The sequence below is a fragment of the Mercenaria mercenaria genome, chromosome 2 (genome assembly GCF_021730395.1).
Source record: "Mercenaria mercenaria strain notata chromosome 2, MADL_Memer_1, whole genome shotgun sequence".
Classification (NCBI taxonomy): domain Eukaryota; kingdom Metazoa; phylum Mollusca; class Bivalvia; order Venerida; family Veneridae; genus Mercenaria; species Mercenaria mercenaria.
This window is the reverse complement of record NC_069362.1, coordinates 11,302,546-11,329,218: the sequence shown is the minus strand read 5'-3', so window position 1 is coordinate 11,329,218 and position 26,673 is coordinate 11,302,546. Positions and strand designations below refer to the sequence as shown.

Below are 26,673 nucleotides of genomic sequence, written 5' to 3'. Positions count from 1 at the left end.
GGCCATATTTTCCATGGGATCTGTATGAAAGTTGGTCTGAATTTTTTATCTTGATGATATCTAGGTCAAGTTTGAAACTGGGTCACATGCCATCAAAAACTAGGTCAGTAGGTCAAATAATAGAAAAACCTTGTGACCTCTCTAAAGGCCATATTTTTCAATGGATCTTCATAAAAGTTGGTCTGAATGTTCATCTTGATGATATCTAGGTCAAGTTTGAAACAGGGTCATGTGCGGTCAAAAACTAGGTCAGTAGGTCTAAAAATAGAAAAACCTTGTGACCTCTCTAGAGGCCATACTTGTGAATGGATCTCCATAAAAATTGGTCAGAATGTTCACCCTGATGATATCTAAGTCAAGTTCGAAAGTGGGTCACGTGCCATCAAAAAGTAGGTCAGTAGGTCAAATAATGAAAAAACGTTGTGACCTCTCTAGAGGCAATATTTTTCATGGGATCTGTATGAAAGTTGGTCTGAATGTTTATCTTGATGATATCTAGGTCAAGTTTGAAACTGGGTCAACTGCGATCAAAAACTAGGTCAGTAGGTCTTGAAATAGAAAAACCTTGTGACCTCTCTAGAGGCCATACCCTTGAATGGGTCTTCATGAAAATTGGGCAGAATGTTCACCTTGATGATATCTAGGTCAAGTTTGAAACTGGGTCATGTGCCTTTAAAAAAACTAGGTCAATAGGTCAAATAATAGAAAAACCTTGTGACCTCTCTAGAGACCATATTTTTCAATGGATCTTCATGAAAATTGGTCAGAATTTTTATCTTTATAATATCTAAGTCAAGTTCAAAACTGGGTCACATGAGCTCAAAAACTAGGTCACTATGTCAAATAATAAAAAAAAATGACGTCATACTCAAAACTGGATCATGTGGGAAGAGGTGAGCGATTCAGGACCATCATGGTCCTCTTGTTTTTAACTACTCCCTTTTTTGTTACTATAAATACCTTATTTTGAAAGTTTTTAGCTCACCTGTCACAAAGTGACAAGGTGAGCTTTTGTGATCGCACAGCGTCCATCGTCCGTCGTGCGTGCGTGCGTCCGTAAACTTTTGCTTGTGACCACTCTAGAGGTCACATTTTTCATGGGGTCTGTATGAAAATTGGTCAGAATGTTCATCTTGATGATATCAAGGTCAAATTCGAAACTGGGTCACGTGTGGTCAAAAACTAGGTCAGTAGGTTTAAAAATAGGAAAACCTTGTGACCTCTCTAGAGGCCATATATTTCACAAGATCTTCATGAAAATTGGTCAGAACGTTCACCTTGATGATATCTAGGTCAAGTTTGAAACTGGGTCACATGCCATCAAAAACTAGGTCAGTAGGTCAAATAATAGAAAAACCTTGTGACCTCTCTAAAGGCCATATTTTTCATGGGATCTGTATGAAACTTGGTCTGAATGTTTATCTTGATGATATCTAGGTCAAGTTCAAAACTGGGTCACGTGCGGTCAAAAACTAGGTCAGTAGGTCTAAAAATAGAAAAATCTTGTGACCTCTCTAGAGGCCATACTTGTGAATGGATCTTCATAAAAATTGGTCAGAATGTTCATCTTGATGATATCTAAGTCAAATTTGAAAGTGGGTCACGTGCCTTCAAAAAAGTAGGTCATTAGGTCAAATAATTAAAAAACCTTGTGACCTCTCTAGAGGCCATATTTTTCATGGAATCTGTATGAAAATTGGTCAGGATTTTTATCTTGATGATATCTAGATCAAGTTTGAAACTGGGTCAACTGCGATCAAAAACTACGTCAATAGGTCTTAAAATAGAAAAACCTGTCTAGAGGTCATACCCTTGAATGGATCTTCATGAAAATTGGTCAGAATGTTCACCTTGATGATATCTAGGTTAAGTTTGAAACTGGGTCACATGCCTTCAAAAACTAGGTCAGTAGGTCAAATAATAAAAAAACCTTGACCTCTCTAGAGGCCATACTTCTCATGGGATTTGTATGAAAGTTGGTCTGAGTGTTCATCTTGATGATATCTAGGTCAAGTTTTAAACTGGGTCAACTGCGGTTAAAAACTAGGTCAGTAGATCTAAAATTAGAAAAATCTTTTGACCTCTCTAGAGGCCATATTTTTCAATGGATCTTCATGAAAATTGGTCTGAATGTTCATCTTGATGATATCTAGGTCATTTTGGAAACTGGGTCACGTGCGGTCAAAAACAAGGCCAGTAGGTATAAAAATAGAAAAACCTTGTGACCTCTCTAGAGGCCATATTTTTCATGAGATCTTCATGAAAATTGGTCAGAATTTTTATCTTGATGATATCTAGGTCAAGTTCAAAATGGGGTCACATGAGCTCTAAAACTAGGTCACTATGTCAAATAATAGAAAAAACGACATACTCAAAACTGGATCATGTGGGAACAGGTGAGCGATTCAGGACCATCATGGTCCTCTTGTTTATTATTGGCAGTAGGGAAAAACTGAGACCACTTTTCTGTGGTACAACATATATTTTGACATAACATTACCTGGTAAGAATTTTTTTGTGGACTTAAAAAGTTTTTTTTGGGGGTGGGGGGAGGAATTTCTTCTTTTTGTTGTTCCTGTCCTTTGGGCTTCAACAGTCAAGATCTTTAAATTTTGCTCCCATCCTCTAATGTAACCCTTCGGGCGTATATTGCACAGCTTGGCAGCGCTCTTGTTTAAAAGTGGTGGTGCTATCGCATCAGTGATGGCGCTGTACAGTAGTGGTGGCGCTGTGGCTATGGCAATTTCTTGTTTTATTTTAAACTGAGAAAAAAAGAAGAGGACAATTTCAATAAAATATTGCAAAACAATATGAGACGTCTGCTTTTTTCACAGGTGCCATTCCATCATTTGATAAAACAGATGAGACGAACATACGACAGCAGTTAAGCCAAGCAAAGGAAGTAGATGGAAATCTACCAACAGTTAATCAAAGACCAAGTAGGTGCACAACATTATTCATTTTCCAACAAAGTTAGTGCAGGCTTAAGGCAAGTCCAGTCTGCAACATTCATAAAGCTAAAATGATTCTGAAAATAGAGTTTGGTTGCTGTCCCCAAAAAATGTATGTATGAAAAATAAAACAACACAACACATCCTCTTTCCTGACCCATCTGCCACACATGCAAATACTAAGAGATCTTGTAAGAGCAATGCTCCGGTGAGTTATTGTGATCACACAATGTCCGGCATCTGTCTGTCTGTCTGCCGTCTGTCGTCTGTCAACATATAGCTTGTGTATACCATAGAGGCTGTATTTTTCAACTGATCTTCATGAAATTTTGTCAGAATAACCTTCATGAAATCTAAGCCAAATTTGAAAATGGGACTTCTGGGGTCAAAAACTAGGCCATTAGGTCAAATCAAAGAAAAACCTTGTGTATGTGATAGAGGCTGTTTTTTTTCAATTGATGTTTCAGAATGATTGCCTTGATGAAATCTAGGTCAAGTTTGAATATGGGTCATGTAGGGTCAAAAACTAGGTTACTAGGTCAAATCAAAGAAAAACCCTGTATATGCAATAGTGGCTGCATTTTACACCGAATCTTCATGAAATTTGATCAGAATGTTTGTCATGATAAAATCTAGGTGAAGTTTGGGTATCATGTATGGGTTATCTAGGGTCAAAAACTAGGTCTCCCAGTCAAATTAAAGAAAAACCTTGTGTATGCAGTAGGGGTTGCATTTTACACTGGATATTCATAAAATTTAGTCAGAATGATTGCCTTGATGAAATCTAGGTCAAGTTAGAATATTGGTCATCTGTGGTTAAAAACTAGGTAACTAGGTCAAAACAAAGAAAATCCTTGTGTAAGCAATAGAGACTGTATTTTTCAATTGATCTTCATGAAAAATGGTCAGAATGATAGCCTTGATGAAATAAAGGTCAAGTTTGAATATGGGTCATCTGGGGACAAAAACATGTCGCTAGGACAAATCAAAGAAAAATGTTTTGTATGCGATAGGGGCTGTATTTTTCAATAGAGGTTGATGAAATTTGGTCAGACTTGATCAAATCTAGGTCAAGTGCGAATGTAGGTAATCTTGGCTCAAAAACTAGGTCACTAGGTCAAATTGAAGAAAATACTTGTTTACACTTAAAGAGACCACATTTTTGGTCCAATCTTAATGAAAATCAGTCAGAATATTTGTTTCCATGAAATCACTAGGTCAAACATGTTTACACTGTTATGGTGTGTTTCTCAGGTGAGCAACCTAGGGCCATGTTGGCCCTCTTGTTGTAAGATTTAGGAAAAGTATGAGTCTAATATTGTAAAATTTATTGGTAGAGAAGTGTTATTAACTGTAGTCATGCAATAAAATAAAATGGCACGGCAATGTGACATGAAGCTTGACACACAATACAGTGGGCAACTTTAGGACAAGACATTTTGACATTAATGTCATGCATTGTGTCCCATTCTAGTGTATTATATTGCATTTTTGTGTCAAAGTCTTTTAGGTTGAAGCATAATATGTGTATTGTTGTGCATAGTATCGCATGGCTAGCATCGACCTAGAAGAACAGATGGTCAACACACAACCTGATGCCTGAGCGTGCAAGACGAAGTTCAACACATGATACAATGAGTGCATTGTGGTGTATCCTGTTTTAATGTTGCACATCCTTTCCCACATTTTAGGTTGACTTTAAACACAATATTCCATACTGTGACAAAGTTCATCGGAGCTATTGCAATTACCTTGGCATTGGTGTTGTGTGTAGACAACTTGTTAACGATTCTCAGCAAACTTGTGTCGTAGTTATTACTCATAAAAACTGAATGCAACTACTTACAAGCCTTGTCCATAATAGTACCAAATACATAGATTCCATGTTCATGCTTTCATTTTGATGAAATTATGCTCCTTTGTAGCTCACTAGAACAGAACGTTTAGAGTGAGCTATTTGTATAGGGAGATGTCATCGGATGATCCATTGTCATTATCTTCCATCATTGACAATTTACATAAATATCTCCTCCTCTGAAGCAACTGATAAGTACTCTTATCTGAACATCCCATGTGGTTTGGTATCGTGGTAATGTTGGTCTATCATTAAAAACTCCCTTCATGAATCTAGTGATTGTTTTGTTGGAATTTAAATCCATATTACCACCTATTTTCACGAATACACTTATTGCCGACCATTATAACTGTGCCCATTGCACTATATCTTAGCCCCTGTCATACATCTTTGTTAGAAACGTTAGCACTGTTTTTATATTGGGATTAATGGGATTATCTTTCCTGCAGTGAAACAGCCATGCCCTAATGTAAGGGTCATACTACTTTTGAGTGCTCGCTTTCCATGATTTGATGATGATGTCTCTAGTTTTTCTCGGTATGCCTTGGGTGCGTAGTGTTCTCCTGGTATAAGAAAAGCCCCCACACACATCTTTTTCAATAGGTATTTTAAGTCCGGTTTGTGAGGCAGGCTCAGTATTGCTTGTGGGTGTGGTAGTTTGTAACAAGTTCCTCATACCATTCTCATTAGACTTGGCCACCAATTCTGGGTCGTCCATAAGGGAACCACTATTAAAACTTTTGCGGTTTTGTCCTCTTCTATTTTCTGTAGAAAACGTTTTGGACAGTGGCCATCACTTTGAAATTTGTCTCAACTTAAGCTTGAGGAAATATCATGAATTATACAAAATTTATAAAAAAAAAAAAGACGGCACGGTAGAAGTTGTTTAAATTTTGCATACAAGTCTCTCACTGGATACAGTATATTGCTGTAACATTGTTTTGAACATTTGAATTTATTTCTTATTAGGTGGGACATACCTTAACAAGGCAGATTTAATTGAGCCGTGCCGTGAGAAAACCAACATAGTGGGTTTGCGATCAGCATGGATCCAGACCAGCCTGTGCATCCACGCAGTCTGGTCAGGATCCATGCTGTTCGCTAACAGTTTCTCCAATTCCAATAGGCTTTAAAAGCAAACAGCATGGGTCCTGACTGGACTGCGCAGATGCGCAGGCTGGTCTGGATCCATGCTGGTCGCAAACCCACTATGTTGGTTTTCTCATGGTACGGCTCAATTTTTCTTATCAGTAATGTAAAAGTAATGAATTTCCCTTCTTTATTAATTTTAGAGTCTCTTGGATTTCTTCGCTGTACAGATGGTAATCTTCCAACAAAAGTTACCACAACAGACACTAGTTTTGTTACTGTTAATGCTTTCAAGAATGTTTTTCTGAAACCTCTTGATTATGAGGTAAGTGTCAGATATTCTTATGTACGATAGTACTCATGAAATATAGCAAATAAAAAATAATCTGTTTAGGTGCTATAAACATAGTATCGGTATGTATAATATGATTATGTCAACCTTTCCAGACAGAACTACATGCATTCCTGTACACTACAATTTTGTTCCTTTTTGTCGCTTTTATAATTGCATCAATGCAATGAATAAAAAAACAAGTCATTTATTTCACGTTAGAAGTGAAAAATTTACATTTTCAGTGTCTGTCTCTACATCTGTATGTCACAAAGTTTGTCCTCTGACACCACTTAATGAATTTGCACCAAATTTCACAAGAGTGATCATTGCCAAGTGTAGTTGTGCATATCATTGGTAGTTTCTTGCATGATAATTTTTAGCAGAGTTATTGGCCCTTGATTCATCAAATTTTATGATGTTTTGGCCTTTTCTCTAATATTATTGGGCAGATTTCCACCAAACCTCACAGGAATGATCAGTGCGAAGCCTCATTGTACATATTAAATGTAATTTTGTCCCCTGCATTTTTCAAAGAAAAAAAGGGGAACATAGAAATAGGCTGCATCCGTCCTTCCGTCCGTCACACTTCGTGTCCGGTCCATCATGAGATTTTGAAATAACTTGGCATATATGTTCCCCATAATCAAACAACATGTCTTGCACAAGACCCAGACCTCTAGCTTCAAGGTCAAGGTCACACTTAGAGGTCAAAGGTTAACAGGGTCTGTTTCGTGTCTGGTTCATAACTCTGCCATTCATCATGGGATTTTGAAATTACTTAATTGGTGCAAATGTTTCCCATAATAAGACAGCATGTCAGGCACAAGATCCAGACCCCCAGCTCTAAGGTCAAGGTCAAACTTAGAGACCAAAGGTCAGATACAAGAATGACTTTGTCCAGAGCCTTTCTTCTTCATGCATTGAGGGATTTTGATGTAACTTGGCATAATTGTTCACCATCATGAGATGGCGTGTCATGCACAAGAACCATTCCATAATTTAGAATAGGAGTGGCTAGGGGTCCGGTAACCGGACCTGTACACCCGGGGTCTAGAGGTCCCATTACCAGACCTCCAGACACCCTGTACAGGGCAGGCTAGAGGTCCGATAATTAATACGAATACTGAGAATTACAAAGAGCAGTCTATATGTTATCTATAAAAATGGGAGATGATTTCAAAAGTTTGCTCTTGTACTTTTCTCATTGTTTTAAGGTTTTGATTGTATAATGAATTCTCTGAAAATGTTTTGGACAGTGGCCATCACTTGGAAGTTTGTCTACTTGAGCTTGAGGAAATATCATAAATTATACAAAATTTATATAAAAAAAACGGCATGGTAGAAGTTGTTTAAATTTTGGGTACAAGTCTCTCACTGGATACAGTATATTGCTGTAACATTGTTTTGTACATTTGAAATATTTCCCATTAGTTGTGTTATACCAGAACAAGGCAAATTGTTCACCATCTCCAGACAACCCGTACAGGGCAGGCCAGAGGTCTGATAATCAATATGAACATGAGAAATTACAAAGAGCAGTCTATAGATCTATAAAAATGGGAGATGATTTCAAAAGTTTGCTCTCGTATTTTTCTCATTGTTTTATGGTTTAGATATATGGTAAGTCACAGGAAACAGAAGTATTTATAATTATAATTATTTGCCGAATTTGCGATTGTATTTTTCCCGGGATTAAATAATTATAAATACTTCTGTTTCCTGTTACTTACATGTATTTAAAACAATGAGAAATAATACAAAAACAAATTTTTGAAAACATTTTCAGTTTTTAGCTCACCTGAGCCAAAGGCTCAGGATGAGCTATTTTGATCGCTCACCGTCTGGCATCCGTCCGTCCGGTGTCTGTCCTTCGTTCGTCCACACTTTCCTTTAAACAACATCTCCTGGTAAACCATCAGGCCAATTTTGATGAAACTTCACAGGGATGTTTCTTGGATGGTTTTCTTTAAAAATTGTTCAAAGAATTGAATTCCATATAGAACTGTGGTTGACATGGCAACCAAAAGGAAAAACTTTAAAAATCTTCTTGTTCAAATACACAGATCATAGGGCTTTTAATTATATTTATGTCTCCCCCAGGAGACATATTGTTTTTGCCCTGTCTGTCCGTCCGTCCGTCTGTACGTCACACTTCATTTCCGAGCAATAACTGGAGAACCATTTGACCTAGAACCTTCAAACTTCATAGGGTTGTAGGGCTGCTGGAGTAGACGGCCCCTATGGATTTTGGGGTCACTCCATCAAAGGTCAAGGTCACAGGGACCCGAACATGGAAAACCATTTCCGATCAATAACTAGAGAACCACTTGACCCAGAATGTTGAAACTCCATAGGATGATTGTACATGCAAAGTAGATGACCCCTATCGATTTTGGGGTCACTCCATTAAAGGTCAAGGTCACAGGGGCCCGAACATTGAAAACCATTTCCAGTCAGTAACTTGAGAACCACTTGACCCAGAATGTTGAAACTTCATAGGATGATTGGTCATGAAGAGTAGATGACCCTATTGATTTTGAAGTCACTCTGTCAAAGGTCAAGGTCACAGGGGCCCGAACATGGAAAACCATTTCCGATCAATAACTAGAGAACCACTTGACCCAGAATGTTGAAACTTCATAGGATGATTGTACATGCAAAGTAGATGACCCCTATCGATTTTGGGGTCACTCTATTAAAGGTCAAGGTCACAGGGGCCCGAACATTGAAAACCATTTCCGGTCAGTAACTTGAGAACCACTTGACCCAGAATGTTGAAACTTCATAGGATGATTGGTCATGAAGAGTAGATGACCCTTATTGATTTTAAGGTCACTCTGTCAAAGGTCAAGGTCACAGGGGCCTGAACATGGAAAACCATTTCCGATCAATAACTAGAGAACCACTTGACCCAGAATGTTGAAACTTCATAGGATGATTGTACATGCAGAGTAGATGACCCATATTGATTTTGGGGTCACTCCATTAAAGGTCAAGGTCACAGGGGCCTGAACATTGAAAACCATTTCCGGTCAGTAACTTGAGAACCACTTGACCCATAATGTTGAAACTTCATAGGATGATTGGTCATGAAGAGTAGATGACCCCTATTGATTTTAAGGTCACTCTGTCAAAGGTCAAGGTCACAGGGGCCTGAACATGGAAAACCATTTCCGATCAATAACTAGAGAACCACTTGACCCAGAATGTTTAACTTCATAGGATGATTGTACATGCAAAGTAAATGACCCCTATCGATTTTGGGGTCACTCCATTAAAGGTCAAGGTCACAGGGGCCTGAACATTGAAAACCATTTCAGGTCAGTAACTTGAGAACCACTTGACCCAGAATATTGAAACTTAATAGGATGATTGGTCATGCAAAATAGATGATCCCTAACGATTTTGGGGTCACTCTGTGAAAGGTCAAGGTCACAGGGGCCTGAACATTGAAAACCATTTCCGGTCAGTAACTTGAGAACCACTTGACCCAGAATGATGAAATTTCATAGGATGATTGGTCATATGGAGTAGATGACCCCTAATGATTTTAGGGTCACTCTGTTAAAGGTCAAGGCCACAGGGGCCTGAACATGGAAAACCATTTCTAATCAATAACTTGAGAACCTCTCGACCCAGAATGTTGAAACTTCATATGGTGATTGTTCATGCAGAGTAAATGACCCCTATTGTTTTTGGAGCCACTCCGTTAAAGGTCAAGGTCACAGGGGCCTGAACATTGATAACCAGTTCCGATCAATAACTTGAGAACCACTTGACCCAGAATGTTGAAACTTCATAGGATGATTGAACATGCAGAGTAGATGACCCCTATTGATTTTGGGGTCAGTCTATCAAAAGTCAAGGCCACAGGGGCCTGTTCATGTAAAATCATTTTTTGGAAATAACTTGAGAACCTCTTGACCTACAATGTTGAAACTTAATAGGATGATTGGACTTGCAGAGTAGATGACCTCTATTTATTTTGAGATCACTTGATCAAAGGTCAAGGTCACAGAAGCCTGAACAGTGACTTGAGAACCACTAGGCCAAGAGTGTTGAAATTTAGCGGGATGATTGGACATGCCAAGTAGATGATCCCTATTGCAACCAACCATCAGTGTCTCTTTGACTTTTGCTCCTGACCCCTATTGACTTCTTGCCTATAGGACTTTGCATTGGGGGAGACATGCGCTTTTTTACAAAAGCATTTTCTAGTTGGTATGTAGCATCATCTAGAGGTCCTCTACCAAGCTTGTTCGAATTATTCCCCTAGGGTCAAATATGGCCCAGCCCTTGGGGTCACATGGTTTACATAGACTTATATAGGGAAAACTTTGAAAATCTTCTTGTCCAAAATCACAAGGCATAGAGCCTCAATATTTGGCTTGTGACATAATCTAATGGTCCTCTATAAAGATTGTTCAGATTATGCCATTAGGGTGATATTTAATGTGTATGCCAATGTGATCTATGTCAGAACTTGATCTTATCATTAAGAGCAATGGTACTCAGGTGAGCGATATAGGGCCATCATGGCCCTCTTGTTTCAGTGACTAGGCTTTTTAAGCTCACCTGTCACGAAGTGACAAGGTGAGCTATTGTGACCGCTTGATGTCCGTCGTCCGGCGTGCATCAACAATTTGTAAAAAAATCTTCTTGAAAACCACTGGGCAGAATTACACCAAACTTCACAGTAATGATCCTTGGGTGGCCCCCTTTCAAAATTTTTCAAAGAATTGAATTCCATGCAGAACTCTGGTTGCCATGGCAACCGAAAGGAAAAACCTTAAAAATCTTCTTCTCAAAAACCAGAAGCCCTAGAGCTTAGATATTTGGTATGAAGCATTGCCTAGTGGACCTCTACCAAATTTATTCAAATCATGACCCCGGGGTCAAAATTGACCCTGCCCCAAGGGTCACTTGCTTTTACATAGGAAAATCCTAAAAAATCTTCTTCTCAAAAAACCAGAAGCCCTAGAGCTTAGATATTTGACTTGTAGCATTGCCTAGTGGACTTCTACTAAAGTTGTTCAAATCATGACCCCGGGGTCAAAATTGACCCCCCCCAGGGGTCACTTGATTTAACATATGAAAATCTTCAAACAATTTCTGAAAATAAACCAGAAGACCTAGGCTTAGATATTTGACATGTAGCATTGCCTAGTGGACTTCTACAAAACCCCAGGGTCAGAATTGACCCAGCCCCAGGGGTCACTTGATTTTACATAGGAAAATCTTAAAAAATCTTCTTCTGAAAAACCAGAAGCCCTAGAGCTTAGATATTTGATACGTAGCATTGCCTAGCGGACCTCTACTAAAATTGTTCAAATCATGACCCCGGGGTCAAAATTGACCCCGCCCTTAGGGGTCACTTGATTTTACATAGGAAAATCTTCAAAAATTTTCTAAAAATAAACCAGAAGGCCTAGAGCTTAGATATTTCACTTGTAGCATTGCCTAGTAGACCTCTACAAAATTTGTTCAAACCATGTCCCCCGGGGTCAAAATTGACCCTGCCCCAGAGGTCACTTGATTTTACATAGGAAAATCTTCAAAAATTTTCTAAAAATATACCAGAAGGCCTAGATCTTAAATATTTGACATGTAGCATTGCCTAGTACAATTCTGCAAAATTTGTTCAAATAATGACCCCCAGGATCAAATTGACCCCGCCCCATGGGGTTATTTGATTGTACATAGAAAAATCTTCAAAATTTTCTAAAAATAAACCAGAAGGCCTAGAGCTTAGATATTTGACATGTAGCATTGCCTAGTGGACCTCTACAAAAAAATTTCAAATCTTGACCCCCAGGGTCAAATTGACCCAGCCCCAGGGGTTACTTGATTGTACATAGGGAAATCTTCATAAATTTGCTAAAAATAAACCAGAAGGCCTGGATCTTAGATATTTGATATGTAACATTGCCTAGTAGACTTCTACAAACTTTGTTCATATTATGACCTCCGGGGTAAAATTGGCCCTGCCCCAGGGGTTACTTGATTGTACATCGGAAAATCTTCCAAAAAAAATTCTAAAAATCATCAGTTTGACATTTGAAACATGTAGCTCATATTACTCAGGTGAGCGATCCAGGGTCATTATGACCCTCTTGTTTTTTAATAGTCTAGTTTCGCTGTCCTCTGACAGTTCTTATATTGAATTACAATATAATTTTGTTTGAAATATTTTGTTCATTAAATTATGAGCCTCGTTCAAGTTTTGGAATCAAATCCTCATTTAAATATCACAATGTGTAAATGAAATGATTTTGATAGAAGGTTTTTATTTCACTTTACTTTGTTTTTAACAGGATATTAAACTTTACTTGTATTATGAATTTACAGGAAATCGTGAAAGATCAAGACACACAAAATAACAAGAAAATTAAGTTTCAGTGTACTAGTTCTACTGGAGCAGTAAGTAAAACATTTATTTGAAATCTTACAGAGTGAAACATTTAAACAGTAAAATACATATAGGCCACATAAACCATTCAAAATACAGGCTTTGTACAACTGGTAACACCTCTTATCAAACTGGTATCGACAGAAACTGCTTGCCGGACTTTAACCGTTACCTTGCTAAATTTCTAAAATGTACTGTCCCCTCAATACAGTTTGGGCAGTACCACTTATAATTCAGAATGGTGTTCACTGAAAAATGTTTGACTGAATAGCGACCAGTGCAGATCAAGATCAGACTGCATGGACGGCAAAGGCAAAATCTCTTGCCGCCAGTAGGCTAAAGGTAAAGGTAAGGTTTCACAAATGTTCCAACATTGTTTAAATTATTCTGATTTGAAAAAGACATGTTGGCCAGAACTAAGATTTACACTAATCATAGTCTCATGTGTTACAAACAAATATTATTGTAAATATTGAATATAGTTTACATTAAATTTTACTTTATGTAGATACATTCAAAACTTCAAAGAACCAGGAGGTACTTTTAAAGCACATACTTTAGCTGGGTTAAAACCCTGATGAATCTATACCTGTAACAAACACAGCTTTACATGTAATCTATACCCAGGGGCATTGATTCCAATGTTCCCACAGTATATGACACAAGGGTCATAACTTTGGTGCCACTTTTTTATGAATTATCCCCCTTTTTACTTAGAATTTAAGGTTAAAGTTCTGATGCAATTCCGCTCTATCTCAGTAATTCCTAAATGGATTTGATCCAAACTTAAAATAGTTGTTCAACATCATCACTCACATCATGTGACAGAAAGGCCATAACTCTTGCACCAATATTTCATGAATTATCCCCCCTTTTTCCTTAGAATTTCAGGTTAATATTTTGATACACTTTCACTCTATCTCAGTTATTACTAAATGGATTTGATTCAGACTTAAAATAGTTGTTCCACCTTATCACCCACATCATATGAAACAAGGTGCATAACTCTGGCACCAATCTTTCATGACTTATGCCCCCTTTTACTTAGAATTGATGGATAATTTGTTATGCGTTTTCACTATATCTCAGTTATTACGAAAGCATTTGATTCAGACTTGAAGTATTGTTCCACATTATCACCCACATCATATGACACAAGGTGCATAACTCTTGCACCAATATTTTATGCAGTATGCCCCCTTTTTGCTTAGAATTATACTTATATAGTGTTTGACCATAAGACCTCTGCCAGATTTGATAACTAGCCAGATCCGCCCAGGCACTTTTGAATTATGGCCCTTGAGTTACTGATTGGATCCAATCATCTAGACCATCCAGACAAACAATGCAGTTGTGGGAGACATGCGCTTTTCTCAAAAGCATCTAAGCATCTCTAGTTACTTAATATTTTTGACACAGACTCAAGCTATTGTGCAATATCTTCATCCACAATTGGAGTCATTAAACACTCCAGTGACAGCTCCAGTTTCCTCATATGTGCCCAGTTTCACATTCAGCATCGAAATAGTCGAGTGGCTGTCTCCTGTGACAGCTCTTGTTTAGAAGCTACTTGTTTACCTGTTCAACATGAATATTTGTCAGAATATTTATCTCAGTGAAGTCTAATTTAGATGACATTTGAAACCAGTTTACCTGGGGTAAAAGAAATTAGATCAACATGTTGAGTCTTAGAAAAACATTGTTTGTTATCACTTTTGAAGCCACATTTTAGCTCGACTTTTCAAAGAATAGTCTAGCTATTCTACTCACCATGGCATCGGTGTCGGCGTCACACTTTGGTTAAAGTTTTGCATTCAAGTACATATGGCTATCATTTAAAGGCATATAGCTTTGAATTTTTTTTTTCTTTTTCTAGGTCAATTACCAACCTCACTGGGTCAAGTCCCATAATTCTGACATGTATATTAGAAAATCCTGGTTAAAGTTTTCCATGCAAGTTACTATCTCCAAAACTAATGCAGATATTGAATTGAAACTTTACTGTATCTTCAGGCTTATAAAGCTAGGTTATAGCATCAAGTCCCATAACCCTAACATGCATTTTGGCCAGATTATGTCCCCTATGATCTTAAAACTTCTGGTAAAAGTTTTGCATGCAAGTTACTATCTCCATAACGGACAGCTCTTATTTACTTGATCTTAATAAAACTTCGTTAGAGCATTTTTCTGTTGGAAATAAAGGTCAAGGTTGAAACTCGGTTATTGAAGACGAGAAACTAGGTCACTAGTTCAGAACATAGAAAAACCTTATTACCATTTTAGAGGCCACATTTTCTACCTAATCATCATAAATATTAGAATATTTGTTGAAATGAAATCTTGGATAAAGTTGAAACTAGGTTACCTGAGGTCAACCACAAGGTCACTAAGGTCAAACCAGAGCAAGACCTTGTAAATAAAACACTGTAGATGCCATTTTCTGCTTTATCTTCATGAAACTTAATCAGATTGTTTATCTTGATAAAGTCTAGGTAAGATTTGAAACCAATTTACCTGAGATCAAAAATTAGGAAACTAGATCAAATAATAGGAAAAAAAGAGGCCCTTTGTAACACTCCAGGGGCTACATTTTTACCTGCTCTTCATAAAGTTTTGATAGAGTACAAAATGTATTTGTTTTTATAAAATATCAGACAAGTTTAGAATTGTATTATTTAAAGTAAGAAACTAGGTCACTAGGTCAAATCATAGAAAAACTATGTTAACATTATAGAGGCCACATTGTCTTTCTTCCTGAGCTTCATAAATGATTGCTTCAGTGTAATCTATGACAAGTTTGAAATTGGTTACCTGAAGTCAAAAACTAGGTTACAAGGTCAGTTCATTTTCTTGTGTACAGACTAGAGGCCACAGAACTTTTGGTTAAAGTTTTTGATAAAGTCATATATCTCTGTTACTATCAAAGCCTTTAACTTGACACTTAAAACAGTTAATTATTTACTATTGAAGTCTACACAAGGAGAAACAATTCCCATAACTCTGATTGATTTAGAATTTGACAGATTTATGCCCCTTTTTAACTTTTTGAATTTTTTGGTTAAAGTTTTATAAAGTTTTTACTGGCAGAGCTCTAATTCAGAGTCAGGCACTGAGAAAAGTCGAGCGTGCTGTCTTACGGATAGCTCTTGTATTACCTCTTGTTTATATTTTTCAGGCTGAAGTTACAATGACTCTTGTTGTAGTTGACGTAAATGACAACGCACCATTATTCCAAAGGAGCAATGCTACTTACAGTGTGGAAATAAATGAGGTCAGGCATCTTGCAATATACATATTCAGCTTGGTTCTTGAAAGAGTTAAATGCGTTGTTTCTTCACGTGTACACAAAGCATGTGCTCTGACTCTACAACATGGCTAAAAATAGGCCCAGTATCCCTGTCATAACTTTATTAATTGAAAAGACTAGAGCTACAATAACGTGAATATTATGGATACGTTGTATTAAAAGTAAAACACTCCTATTTCAACAACCTCCAAATGGGAACAGCATTTTTTGTTTGCTTTGACAATTATTATCGACGAAGGAAAAATAGTTGCATCTAAAGTAATTTCCTGCCACAGAACTAGTTTCAAATCTTAGTCAAGATGGTTCACAAAGTCTGTATATAAGACTGCATAATTATGTGCATACTTAAACTGCACACACTTTTCAGATGTAGGACTTCAGTGTATTTATTTGATTTTGGGTCGTATATAGTACTTCATTTACTTTTCTCTCAAATGTTGTGTTCTTTAATCATTATGTCTCCCACCACACATAAGAAAACAACTTCGCCGATGGCATAAGTATTTTTGAAACTGCATACAACGGTGATCGATCTGTTAGTGTGGGTATGTCGTACAGGTATGACAAAAATACGAGACATTTTAACAGTAATTATCTATTTACAATAAGAGAATTACAGGATGGTAGCCAAATACTTATTTTTTAGTGAATATTTCCTGAATGTTAGAAAAACATACAAATGATATGAAAATTTTGATGCATCACCATCAAGATGCGTTCATTATAGGTCATCCTCGGCCAGTTCCCCATAACAAACCTTTTGAAATGAAAGAAACTGCAAAGGAAAACATTACCTTGATTGATAAAATCATCTGCAAAAAGCACCCTGCTCGAACCTATTATGCCACCATTCGTTACTTACGTTGATACTTGGTGAGATACAGCACCCACAAGTCAGTCGCGTTACACGAGATGCATTATCTAAAATTTGTGCAGGGCAATGCCTATAATGTATTAGAGGTTTCTGTTCTTATTTTCACATCCTTGCGACCTAAATGTAGTCAGTGACATAATTTATGTCCCTGATGTAGTTTGTAATCTTTTAAGATTTAAATGACGATTATTATATCTTTTTCTTAGTGGTTAAACAACCGTAATTCAACCTTCTATCTTGTCAAATTCTCAGTCGCGCGGCTGATGTAAACAAGTTCATTCAGTGTATGCATAAATTATTCTGACCTCGTATCGGAAAAAAAGATTTACTGAAAGGGCAGAGTTACCTGTATGACGAGGTCCAAAAATAGCTTCAGCATCGCCATTCTATTGATTTTTAAAAAGGCGAAAGGGCAGTTTAATCTGCAAACAGTAGTATTATTTTTTCATATCTCCTGTTGATAGATTGATACTTTCGCATTGATTAAAAGACTGAGACATGAATTTTCAGATCAGGTGCTTGTCACCTTCTGGAGTTCATGCGTGTGTGAACTTGGCTGATTTTTCTTTTTAGCTCATCTGATTTTTAAAAAAAAAATGATGAGTTATTGTCATCACTTGATCGTCGTTTGGGTCGTCATTGCCTGGTTAAGTTTTATGTTTAGGTAAGCTTTTCTCCTAAACTATCAAATCTATTGCTTTAAAACTTGCAACACTTGTTCACCATCAATAACTGACTCTGTACAGCCAGAATCATGGCCCATTTGGCTTAGAAAATATCAGATTTCTTGGTAAGTTTTATGTTTAGGCCAACTTTAATCCTAAACTATCAAAGCTGTTGCTTTAAAACTTGCAACACTTATTCACCATCAAAAGTTGACTCTCTACAGCAAGAAACATAACTCCATCCTGCTTTTTGCAAGAATTATGGCTCCTTTCGGCTTTGAAAATATCAGATTTTTTGGTTAAGTTTTATGTTTAGGTCAACTTTTATCCTGAACTATCAAAGCTATTACTTTAAAACTTGCAACAGTTGTTCACTATCAGAAGCTGGCTCTGTACAGCAAGAAACAAAACTCAATCCTGCTTTTTACAAGAATTATGGCCCCTTTTGGACTTAGAAAATATCTGATTTCTTGGTTAAGTTTTGCATTTAGGTCAACTTTTCTCCTTAACTGTCAAAGCTATTGCTTTAAAACTTGGAGTAGTTATTCATTATTAAACGCTGACTCTGCACAGCAAGTACCATAACTCTACATTGCCTTTTTTGCAAGAATTATGGCCCCTTTTGGACTTAGAAAATCACGGGTTTGACAATATTCTATTATACAGAGACCAAAAAATTAAATGAGCATCTGCACCCGCAGGGAGGTGCTCTTGTTTATGATTTGTTCTGCGTGCCAAAAATTTCGAAAAACAACTTTTTATCAAATATTGAATCGAAGCTATCACATGATCTAACTAAGAAAATGAGTGCTCATACTTGGCACGTCAATTTTCCCATAATTATGTGAAGATTAACGATCAATAAACCAGGTTTTTCAAATGTAAAACCAGGTTTCTCAGATACTAACGAAAATATAGGTTAGTATTCGATAATCCTAGTTTTTCAACTAAGAGCTTAATTATTGGCTTGCCGAGAACCATAGTTGTAATGTTCTGATTATATATATGAACATTTCAAAGGGATTTGTATTATAAATGACTGACCCAAGACGGGATTGTTTAACACTATGTTTATTCACTACAGCTAATACAAGATAACTGATTTAACAGTATAATACAAACATGTATACGTTCTTAGAACAGGCACGCTATACGCTAGTGCGGTGCAGGAGGGAGGAGCTACATTTCATGAATGAGTGACCATTACATCCCTCCTATCTTCAGATTTAAAATCTTATTATATTCATATTTTCTAAGAATAAAATATAATGTGAAGCTTATAACACAAACACAAGAAAGGCATCAAACTTTAAAGAAAATAAATATCAACAGTATCCGATCAATTCCCTATTTACTCATTTGTCATGCGTAATGATGTATTCCTTTTCATGAGGTTAGAGTCATTTTCCCATAACGAAATAAATGTCAGTGTCAAATCATTAAGCTTCACATATTCAGATTTACGATCCATTTATAAGTTCGTAGTTGTTCTTGAGAATGTCATTATTACCGAATACAAGAAATAATGTCTGTAAAATTAACGGATTATCATCTAATGTTCATCATGACACCAGAATAGTCTGTGAAAACACCATGAAAATTTGTTTTAAATGCTTGTAACGTTAATGTCCATTTTGCCCGAAGCTCATTAATCTTTCCCCGTGATAGTGTTCGCTGATATTTTATTATCCACAGCTGTGCGAATTAGAGAGCTAGTTTGTAGAACAAGATATTTAGATTATAAACAAGAAAAAGAGCAACTAGACATTAAATGACCACCGGTAGTGGTTATGCTCATTTGTTTCGCAATAGAATATGTACTAAATTGCAGGTTTTATTATGACCTGGCTATAACACTTCGCAGTATAATTGCACTTTTTGCACTTTACAGGTTTTATTATGACCTGGCTATTTAAAACACATCACAAATAGAATCGCACTTTTTTGTACTTCCAGGTTTTATTATGACCTGAACATTAGAACACTTCCAACTAAAATAATCCATAAGTGTATGAATTTTTCTTTTGCAATTGAGACACATTTTTATTTACGCAATTTATACACACTGTATTAACTATTATTCATCTATAAACCTTCTAGGGGGTCTTCGTTTCCTTCCTGATTTTCGCAGTGAGGTACCGTCAGCGTCAGAAGAAGATTTACGCTGGTCGCTGTCGTTAAATGAGTTTACAGGTTTGAAATGGGATATGTCACGGGTAATTGTACGATCATTGTGTTGAACTGTGACCATAGAACCTTTTCTCGAGATTACCTTAACCGACTGAAGAGCTGAATGGTGTGTCGAGTTTATTCCTTATATTTTGTTTCACAAGTACCTTGTCTCCAGGTTTTATTGTTGAATACTTCGTTTTCCGTCGGATGTCGGCATAATGTTTATTTTTCATCTTTGCTTTAGTGTCTTTTTCTCTAACATACTTATCCTTTCTGAAAACTGAAAACTGGGGAAGTTTTGTTTTCATTTTTCTGTTAAACATGAGTTCATATGGAGAAAGCCCTGTGCTTGGATGCGGGGTTCTCCTATAGTTCATGAGGAAACTACTGATTTCAGTTTTAAAGTTCTTTCCTGATGCTGATGTGGTTTTCATGGTTTTAACTAAAGGCTTCATAAATGCTTCTGCTGTACCGTTTGCCATCGGATGGAGTGGTGTTATTTTTCTATGTTAAAAACCAAAACGATCTGCAAAGTCCGAGAAAATTTGACTGTTGAATGGAGAGCCATTGTCAGTTTTCACGACACTTGGGATAGAGAACAAACTGAATAATTTCTCAAGATGTGGAATAACTTTGCACAGAAAGACTATGGAGTTTTTCTACAACAGGATATCTGCTATAGTCACATATGACTACCATGAAATATTCGCCTGACGGGAAAGGTCCACAAAAATCCATGGATACTTCATCCCAAAGTTGTTTTGGTAACGGACTGGGTTTTATAGGTTCTTGAGTTGTTGTAGGAGAAGCGGACATGCACGGTATGCAGTTTTTACACTTTTCATCTACACGTGTATCCATGTATGGAAACCAACATGTTTCTCTCAAAAGTGCTTTGCAGCGAACACGACCCTGATGACCTTCATGTGCTAGCGTAACGACCTTTTGTTGCAGCGAATCAGGAATGCACAGTCGCGTGCCGCGCAATAAAACATTTCCTTCATCGAGTGACACGACAGTTAGCTCTTCGCTCACAGTTTGATAACTCCTGAAGCTGTCATCTTGGTAACATAATTGTTTCGACCAACTGTTATTTGGTAACGCGTTCATTACGCACTTAATAACACAGTCTTTCTGAGTGGCAGTTGCGATATCAGACATAGTTAATGAACTTGGCAATGACGTGTGAGCTATAAACCTGACGTAATCTTCAGCAAAGCTTTCAATTGGCTGCTCTTTAACTGGATGTCTGGAGCAGTAGTCTGAGATCATTTGGCTTCCGACGCGATATTTCACTTTGAAATTGTAAGTTGTCAATTTTAACCTCCATCTTTCAAGGCGCGCTGACCGAATTTGCTTGGTTTTATTGAATATTGATTCTAAACAACGATGATCACTGATTAATGTAAATTCTTTTCCAAACAAATAAAGATGGAAATGCTGGCAACCAAAAAAACAAGCCAATGCCTCACGCTCTGTTTGGCTGTAGCGTTGCTCTACGGGAGTAAGTGACCTACTTCCATATGACACGATTCGATTTTCTTGAACTAAGATCGCAGAAACACCAACAGGACTTCCATCAACCCACAGTTCTGTTTGTTTTGACGGGTCAAAGTATGCCATGACGTTGTCACTGACTAATGCATTTTTCAGTTGATGAAACGCGTTATCCTGCTGTGCTGTCCATTCAAATGGCTGATTTTGCTGTGTTAAGCGTCTGAGGGGTTCTGAGATTGTAGAGTAGTTTTCAATAAATCTTGACACGTAATTTGTCATTCCAAGGAAAGATCGAACCCCGCCCTGATTTTTCGGCTTTTCAACGTTCTTGATAGCAGTGATTTTCTCAGGATCTGGTGATATTCCCGATTCAGAAAAGACATATCCGAAGAATTTTATTTTGCTTTTTCTGAATTCACATTTTTCTTTGTTGAGTGTCAGATTTCTGTCTTGTAACCGTTGCAGAAGTGCTTCTAAGTTCGAGTCATGATCAGTTTGTGTTTTCCCATGAATGATTATGTCTTCTGAAATGTTAAGCACACCATTTAATCCATTTATCACTTGCCGTATTTCATTTTGGAAAATTTCTGGGGCTACACTTACACCGAAATTTAGCCGTTTGTACCTCCAGAGTCCAACATGGCTTGCTAACACGGTCATGTTTCTGGATTCCTTGGAAAGTTCGAGCTGATGGAACCCTTTATAAAGGTCCACCTTTGAAAACACGGTAGGGCCATTCAGTTCCATTATTATGTCATCCACTGTAGGCACGACATGTCTTTCACGCTTTAATGCTAGATTTGCTTTTCTCATATCTACACAAATTCTGACATCATCCGGAGACTTGGGTTTCAGAGCAACGACCAAGTTCGAGTGGCTTTTTCAATTACGTCAAGTTTTTCAAGTTTATCGAGCTCTTGTGCAACTTTATCACGGACATGAAATGGAATGCGTCTAGCTGGCTGGGCGGTAGGTATTACACTTTCGTCTATATGGAATTTGATTTGCTTATCCTTTAATTTTCCAAGCCCATTAAACACTGGTTTGTATTTGTCATATAAGTCTGAATACTTCTCATTTCTAATAGATATAGTCTGTATGACTGGTACGATTTCAAGCTCCACGGCGGTTTCATAACTTATCAAATTTTCTGATGACTCGTTCACGACATGAAAGTCCGTTGTAGCGAATTTAGGACCCGATTCTATGACACATACATATTTCCCTTTTATAGACAGTGGTTTGTTTTGACCGAATGTGTATGCTTTTGTTTTTGTTTTCTGGATTTTCGGCTTCGGTTTCATTTTGTCGATTAACGACTCGTCGTGAATATTCAAACTACTTCCTGTGTCAACAAGGAAAGTCACATCAACACCATTCACTTTTAAGTTTACTTTTGGCACTTTTTTGTTAGAAATTTTCTTTACAACACTAAGTCCAAAAGCCACATCCGTTTCAGAACAAGATTCATCTTCACTGTTGGTTTCATAGCCATTGTTATTTTTGGATATTTCGTGCAGTTGTCCTTTTGAATTCAGCCGTTTGCGACATACACCAATGAAATGGTTTCTTTTTTGGCAGTAATTGCATTTTGCGCCAATGACTGGGCATTTCTGCGCATGTGGATAAGTTCCTCCGCAGTTTCTACACTTCTGTATTTGTTTCTGATAAGCAGGATTTTCAGGCTTTCGTCGCTGGGGAGGATGTTTCTTAATTTTGTTTACCGGAAGACTGTCATATCTGTCCATTGCGTGTGCTTGTTTTTCCGCCATTTCCATACTTCTTGCTAAAATTAGGATATCTTTCAATTCCTTTTCTTCTTCTAAGCACTTAATTCTTAATTTCTTTGATACCCATCCTTGTATTATCTGACTTTTAATTTCACCATCCTTATCACTGAATTCACAATGTTCCGCTTTCTGTCGTAATTTTGTTACATACATATCTATTGTTTCACCTTGATTTTGCTTCAGATTTCTAAACTCAGATCTTTCGAATTCTTTATTCTTTTTTGGCATGAAGTAGTCATGAAGCGCAGATTTTGTTTCTGTATAACTGTCGTCAGTAGTTCCAAGGTTGAGCGTCTCGTATATTTCAAATACCTCATCTCCGGAGTAGTGTAATAACAATGCCTTTTTTCTTTTATTTTTGTCTATGTTCCATTAGTGACCATTATAATAGTTTACGGACGTAAACCTATGTTTATGAGCGTGAACCTATGTTAACAAGCGTGAACTTGGGTTTATGACCGTGAACGATAGTTTATAAAGTGAACCTAGGTTTACGTTCAGTAAACTAGGTTTCTCGAACAAAACTATGATTTTCGGTCGTTATCCTATGTTCACGAGTGTGAACCTATGTTTATGGTTGTAAACCCATGTTCAGGGTTATAAACCCAAGTTCACGGTCGTTAACAAGTTCATGTTTGTAAACTATGGTTTACGCTTGTGAACCCAGGTTTACGCCCATAAATTATAGGTTCATGCTCATGAGCTTAGGATTACGACCGAAATTCACAGTTCAATTGAGAAACCTAGTTTATCGAATGTTAACCTAGGTTCAGTTTACGCTCGATATCTTATGTTTTCGCTCAAAAATATAGGTTAGTATTCGAAAAACCTGGTGTTACGTTTGAAAAACGTCTGTCCGTCCGTCCGTCTGTCCGTAGACACAATCTTGTACACTCCATCTCTCCTCATCCCCTTGACACAATTTAATGAAATTTCACACAAGTGATCAGTACCAACCCTAGTTGTGCATGGTGCATGTTATGTTCTTTTAGATAAATATTCTGCATAGTTATGGGACTTTGTTTTTTTGTTACTATACTGTATACATACAGTCTGTATACATACAGTCCACATAATTATGCAATCTTGTATGTGTCAAATTGCAACGTACTGTGTCAGTGCATGAGGGGGGTACATTCATCACCTTTAGTGGGTTTGCAACCAGCATGGATCCAGACCAGCCTGCGCATCTGCGCAGTCTGATCAGGATCCATGCTGTTCGCTAACGGTTTCTCTAATTGCAGTAGGCTTTAAAAGCGAACAGCATGGATCCTGACCAGACTGCGCGGATGCGCAGGCTGGTCTGGATCCATGCTGGTCGCAAACCCACTATGTTGATTTTCTCATGGTGCGGCTCAAATCTGTTTCAGGTTTGTACATGAATAGCAACTTTATCAAGACATAAGAGATATAATTCTTTAATTTTTTGAACTATGATGGTTTTCTCCTGGCACAGCTCATTTGGCAAGCGAAACAGTCAATAGCTTGACTACACACCGTATATATCTAAAAAGATACTGAAACCTAGTGAAGCAAACCTTTCATCAATTATATCTTTTTTTTTTCAGTTTTTAGATGAGAAACAGATAATTTATAATCGGAACTCTCCAAATCCGATACTTGTCACAGATGCTGATGGAACAGACAATAACAGAGTGGAAGCCGAATGCTTACGCATGCGTTTAGATAGTGGCCAAATACTGGTAACATTATCATTTATTAATTTCATATTTCTACAGGTGAACAAAAATGTTGTGTAACTGTGTGAGTTGAATTATTACTAACAATAGTTTGTGTCCCACTCCAGAGAAGTGGGGGTACATTGCTTTGCACCTGTTGGTCACATTGGTTGGCAGAGTGAAAGGTTTCCATCCAATAACTTAAGAACCACTTGATCTAGAATGTTCAAACTCGGTGGCATGATTTGGTCTACGAAGCAGATGAGGCTAATATTGGTTTTTGGCCAAGTAGATCACCTGGACACCACCTTGCCTTGGTCACACCCCCTCCACCTCCCAACCCCTGTTCCCCCACCTCACTCCACCACCCCACTTAGTCATGCCCACAACCCCGATCATGCATCACCCCTCCCCCTCCCCACCACCACGCTTTTTTTTTTTCATTTTTAATTTTACATCAATATCTATAATCAACATTTGATGTTTGTCCCTCACCCGGTCATCCCCGCTGCACCCCCCCCCCACCCGCACAACCCAACCCAACCCAACCCAAATAAAGTATTCATTTTCTGTAAAATTGATTTTGACGATTAAAGTTATTTGCTTCTTAGTAACATCCTTAACTTTTTGCCGGATATATCTTTTTGCCTTTCCTCACCACAAACCCTTTCGGCGGGGGATACCAATTCATCGAATTTGCTTGTTTATATTTGGGTCTGCCCCCTATTTTCAATTTTATGGCCCCTGAAATAGTCAAAAGTGCACATTTTCACCTTGTGACGCACCTAGCTCAAAAAGCATTTAATATAGATGGTTGTAAACTTGCATGCATCTTTATCATGATATAAACTTGCACACCTCATATTTTTTGGCTGGCTGCATTCCCTATTTTTAAAGTTATGGCCTCTGAAATAGTAAAAAAAAAATGCACATTTTCACCTAATTATGTGCCTAGCTCAAAAAGTATTTGATACAAATTCATGAACCTTGCTTGAGTCTTTATCATGATGTGACCGTACACACTTGGCATTCTTCTTGAGAATCTTAGCTCTTATTACAGTTATGGCCCTTGAAATAGTCAAAATAGTGGATTTTTTGTTTGTGATGCTCATAGCTCAAAAAGTATATGGCCTAGAATAATGAACCCTTTTCGTAAAATGTTTGTTGAGGCTTTACCCCATTAAGACTGCAAACATTTGAGTTATTGCCCCTTATTTGTGACAAATATACCAGTGAGGGGCACACCCTGTGTCCTACAGACACATTCCAGTTGTTATAAAAATGATATAAATAGTGCAAAATACACAAAATTTTGTAATATGACCGTTTAAATAGTATACAATCTATAGCTGCAATTATTTTGGGAAATATCACATTTCGCCGAAATTTTACAAAAATGCATTTTCCAAATAATTTTATTAAATGGAGATAGGTACCTGTTTGCATGTTGACCCCTTCAATTTTGGCAATAAAAGTGTCATAATGCAGAATGTACAAAACATTTTAGTCAAATCTATACCTGTCATTATATGTCTACAATAATGTTATTGCAGTCCTGTGATGGTTACTTCAAAGTTGAAGCACAACCGGATGGTTTCGGAAGGTATTATTTCACTATAGCAGCTGAAAAATTAGACTATTCTGGCGAAAAGTCATTTACCTTGGAGATAAGGGCAGTAGTAAGTACAGTATAACCCCTTTCTTTTTCTTTTCTTTTGTCACAAGACAAAAACAGAAACAACATTTGAATATTGGAGTGCAATGGGTATAGTAGAATGTAATAAGGATACTAGGAGTGCAATGGGGATATTGGAATGTAATGGAGATATTGAAGTGCAATGGGGATATTGTAACGAAATGGGGATATTGGATTGCAATGTGTATATTTGAATGAAATGGAGATATTGAAGTGCAGTGGGTATATTGGAATGTAATGGGGATATTGAAGTGCAATGGGTATATTGGAATGTAATGGGGATATTGAAGTGCAATGGGTATATTGGAATGTAATGGGGATATTGGAATGTAATGGGGATATTGAAGTGCAATGG

The 26,673-nt window shown here is 37.3% G+C and overlaps 1 protein-coding gene across 3 annotated transcripts in view; it reads left to right on the top strand.

Moving 5' to 3' along the window:
• Positions 1–26,673, top strand: part of LOC123561963 (cadherin-23-like) — a 147,336-nt gene that overhangs the window by 21,120 nt on the left and 99,543 nt on the right. For all 3 annotated transcript variants that reach the window (XM_053529799.1, XM_053529787.1, XM_053529794.1), the window contains exons 4-9: positions 2,835–2,939; positions 6,099–6,220; positions 12,578–12,649; positions 15,814–15,909; positions 24,512–24,646; positions 26,176–26,301. In XM_053529799.1, the coding sequence (XP_053385774.1) occupies positions 2,835–2,939; positions 6,099–6,220; positions 12,578–12,649; positions 15,814–15,909; positions 24,512–24,646; positions 26,176–26,301 (656 nt within the window). The remainder of the gene's footprint in view (positions 1–2,834; positions 2,940–6,098; positions 6,221–12,577; positions 12,650–15,813; positions 15,910–24,511; positions 24,647–26,175; positions 26,302–26,673) is intronic.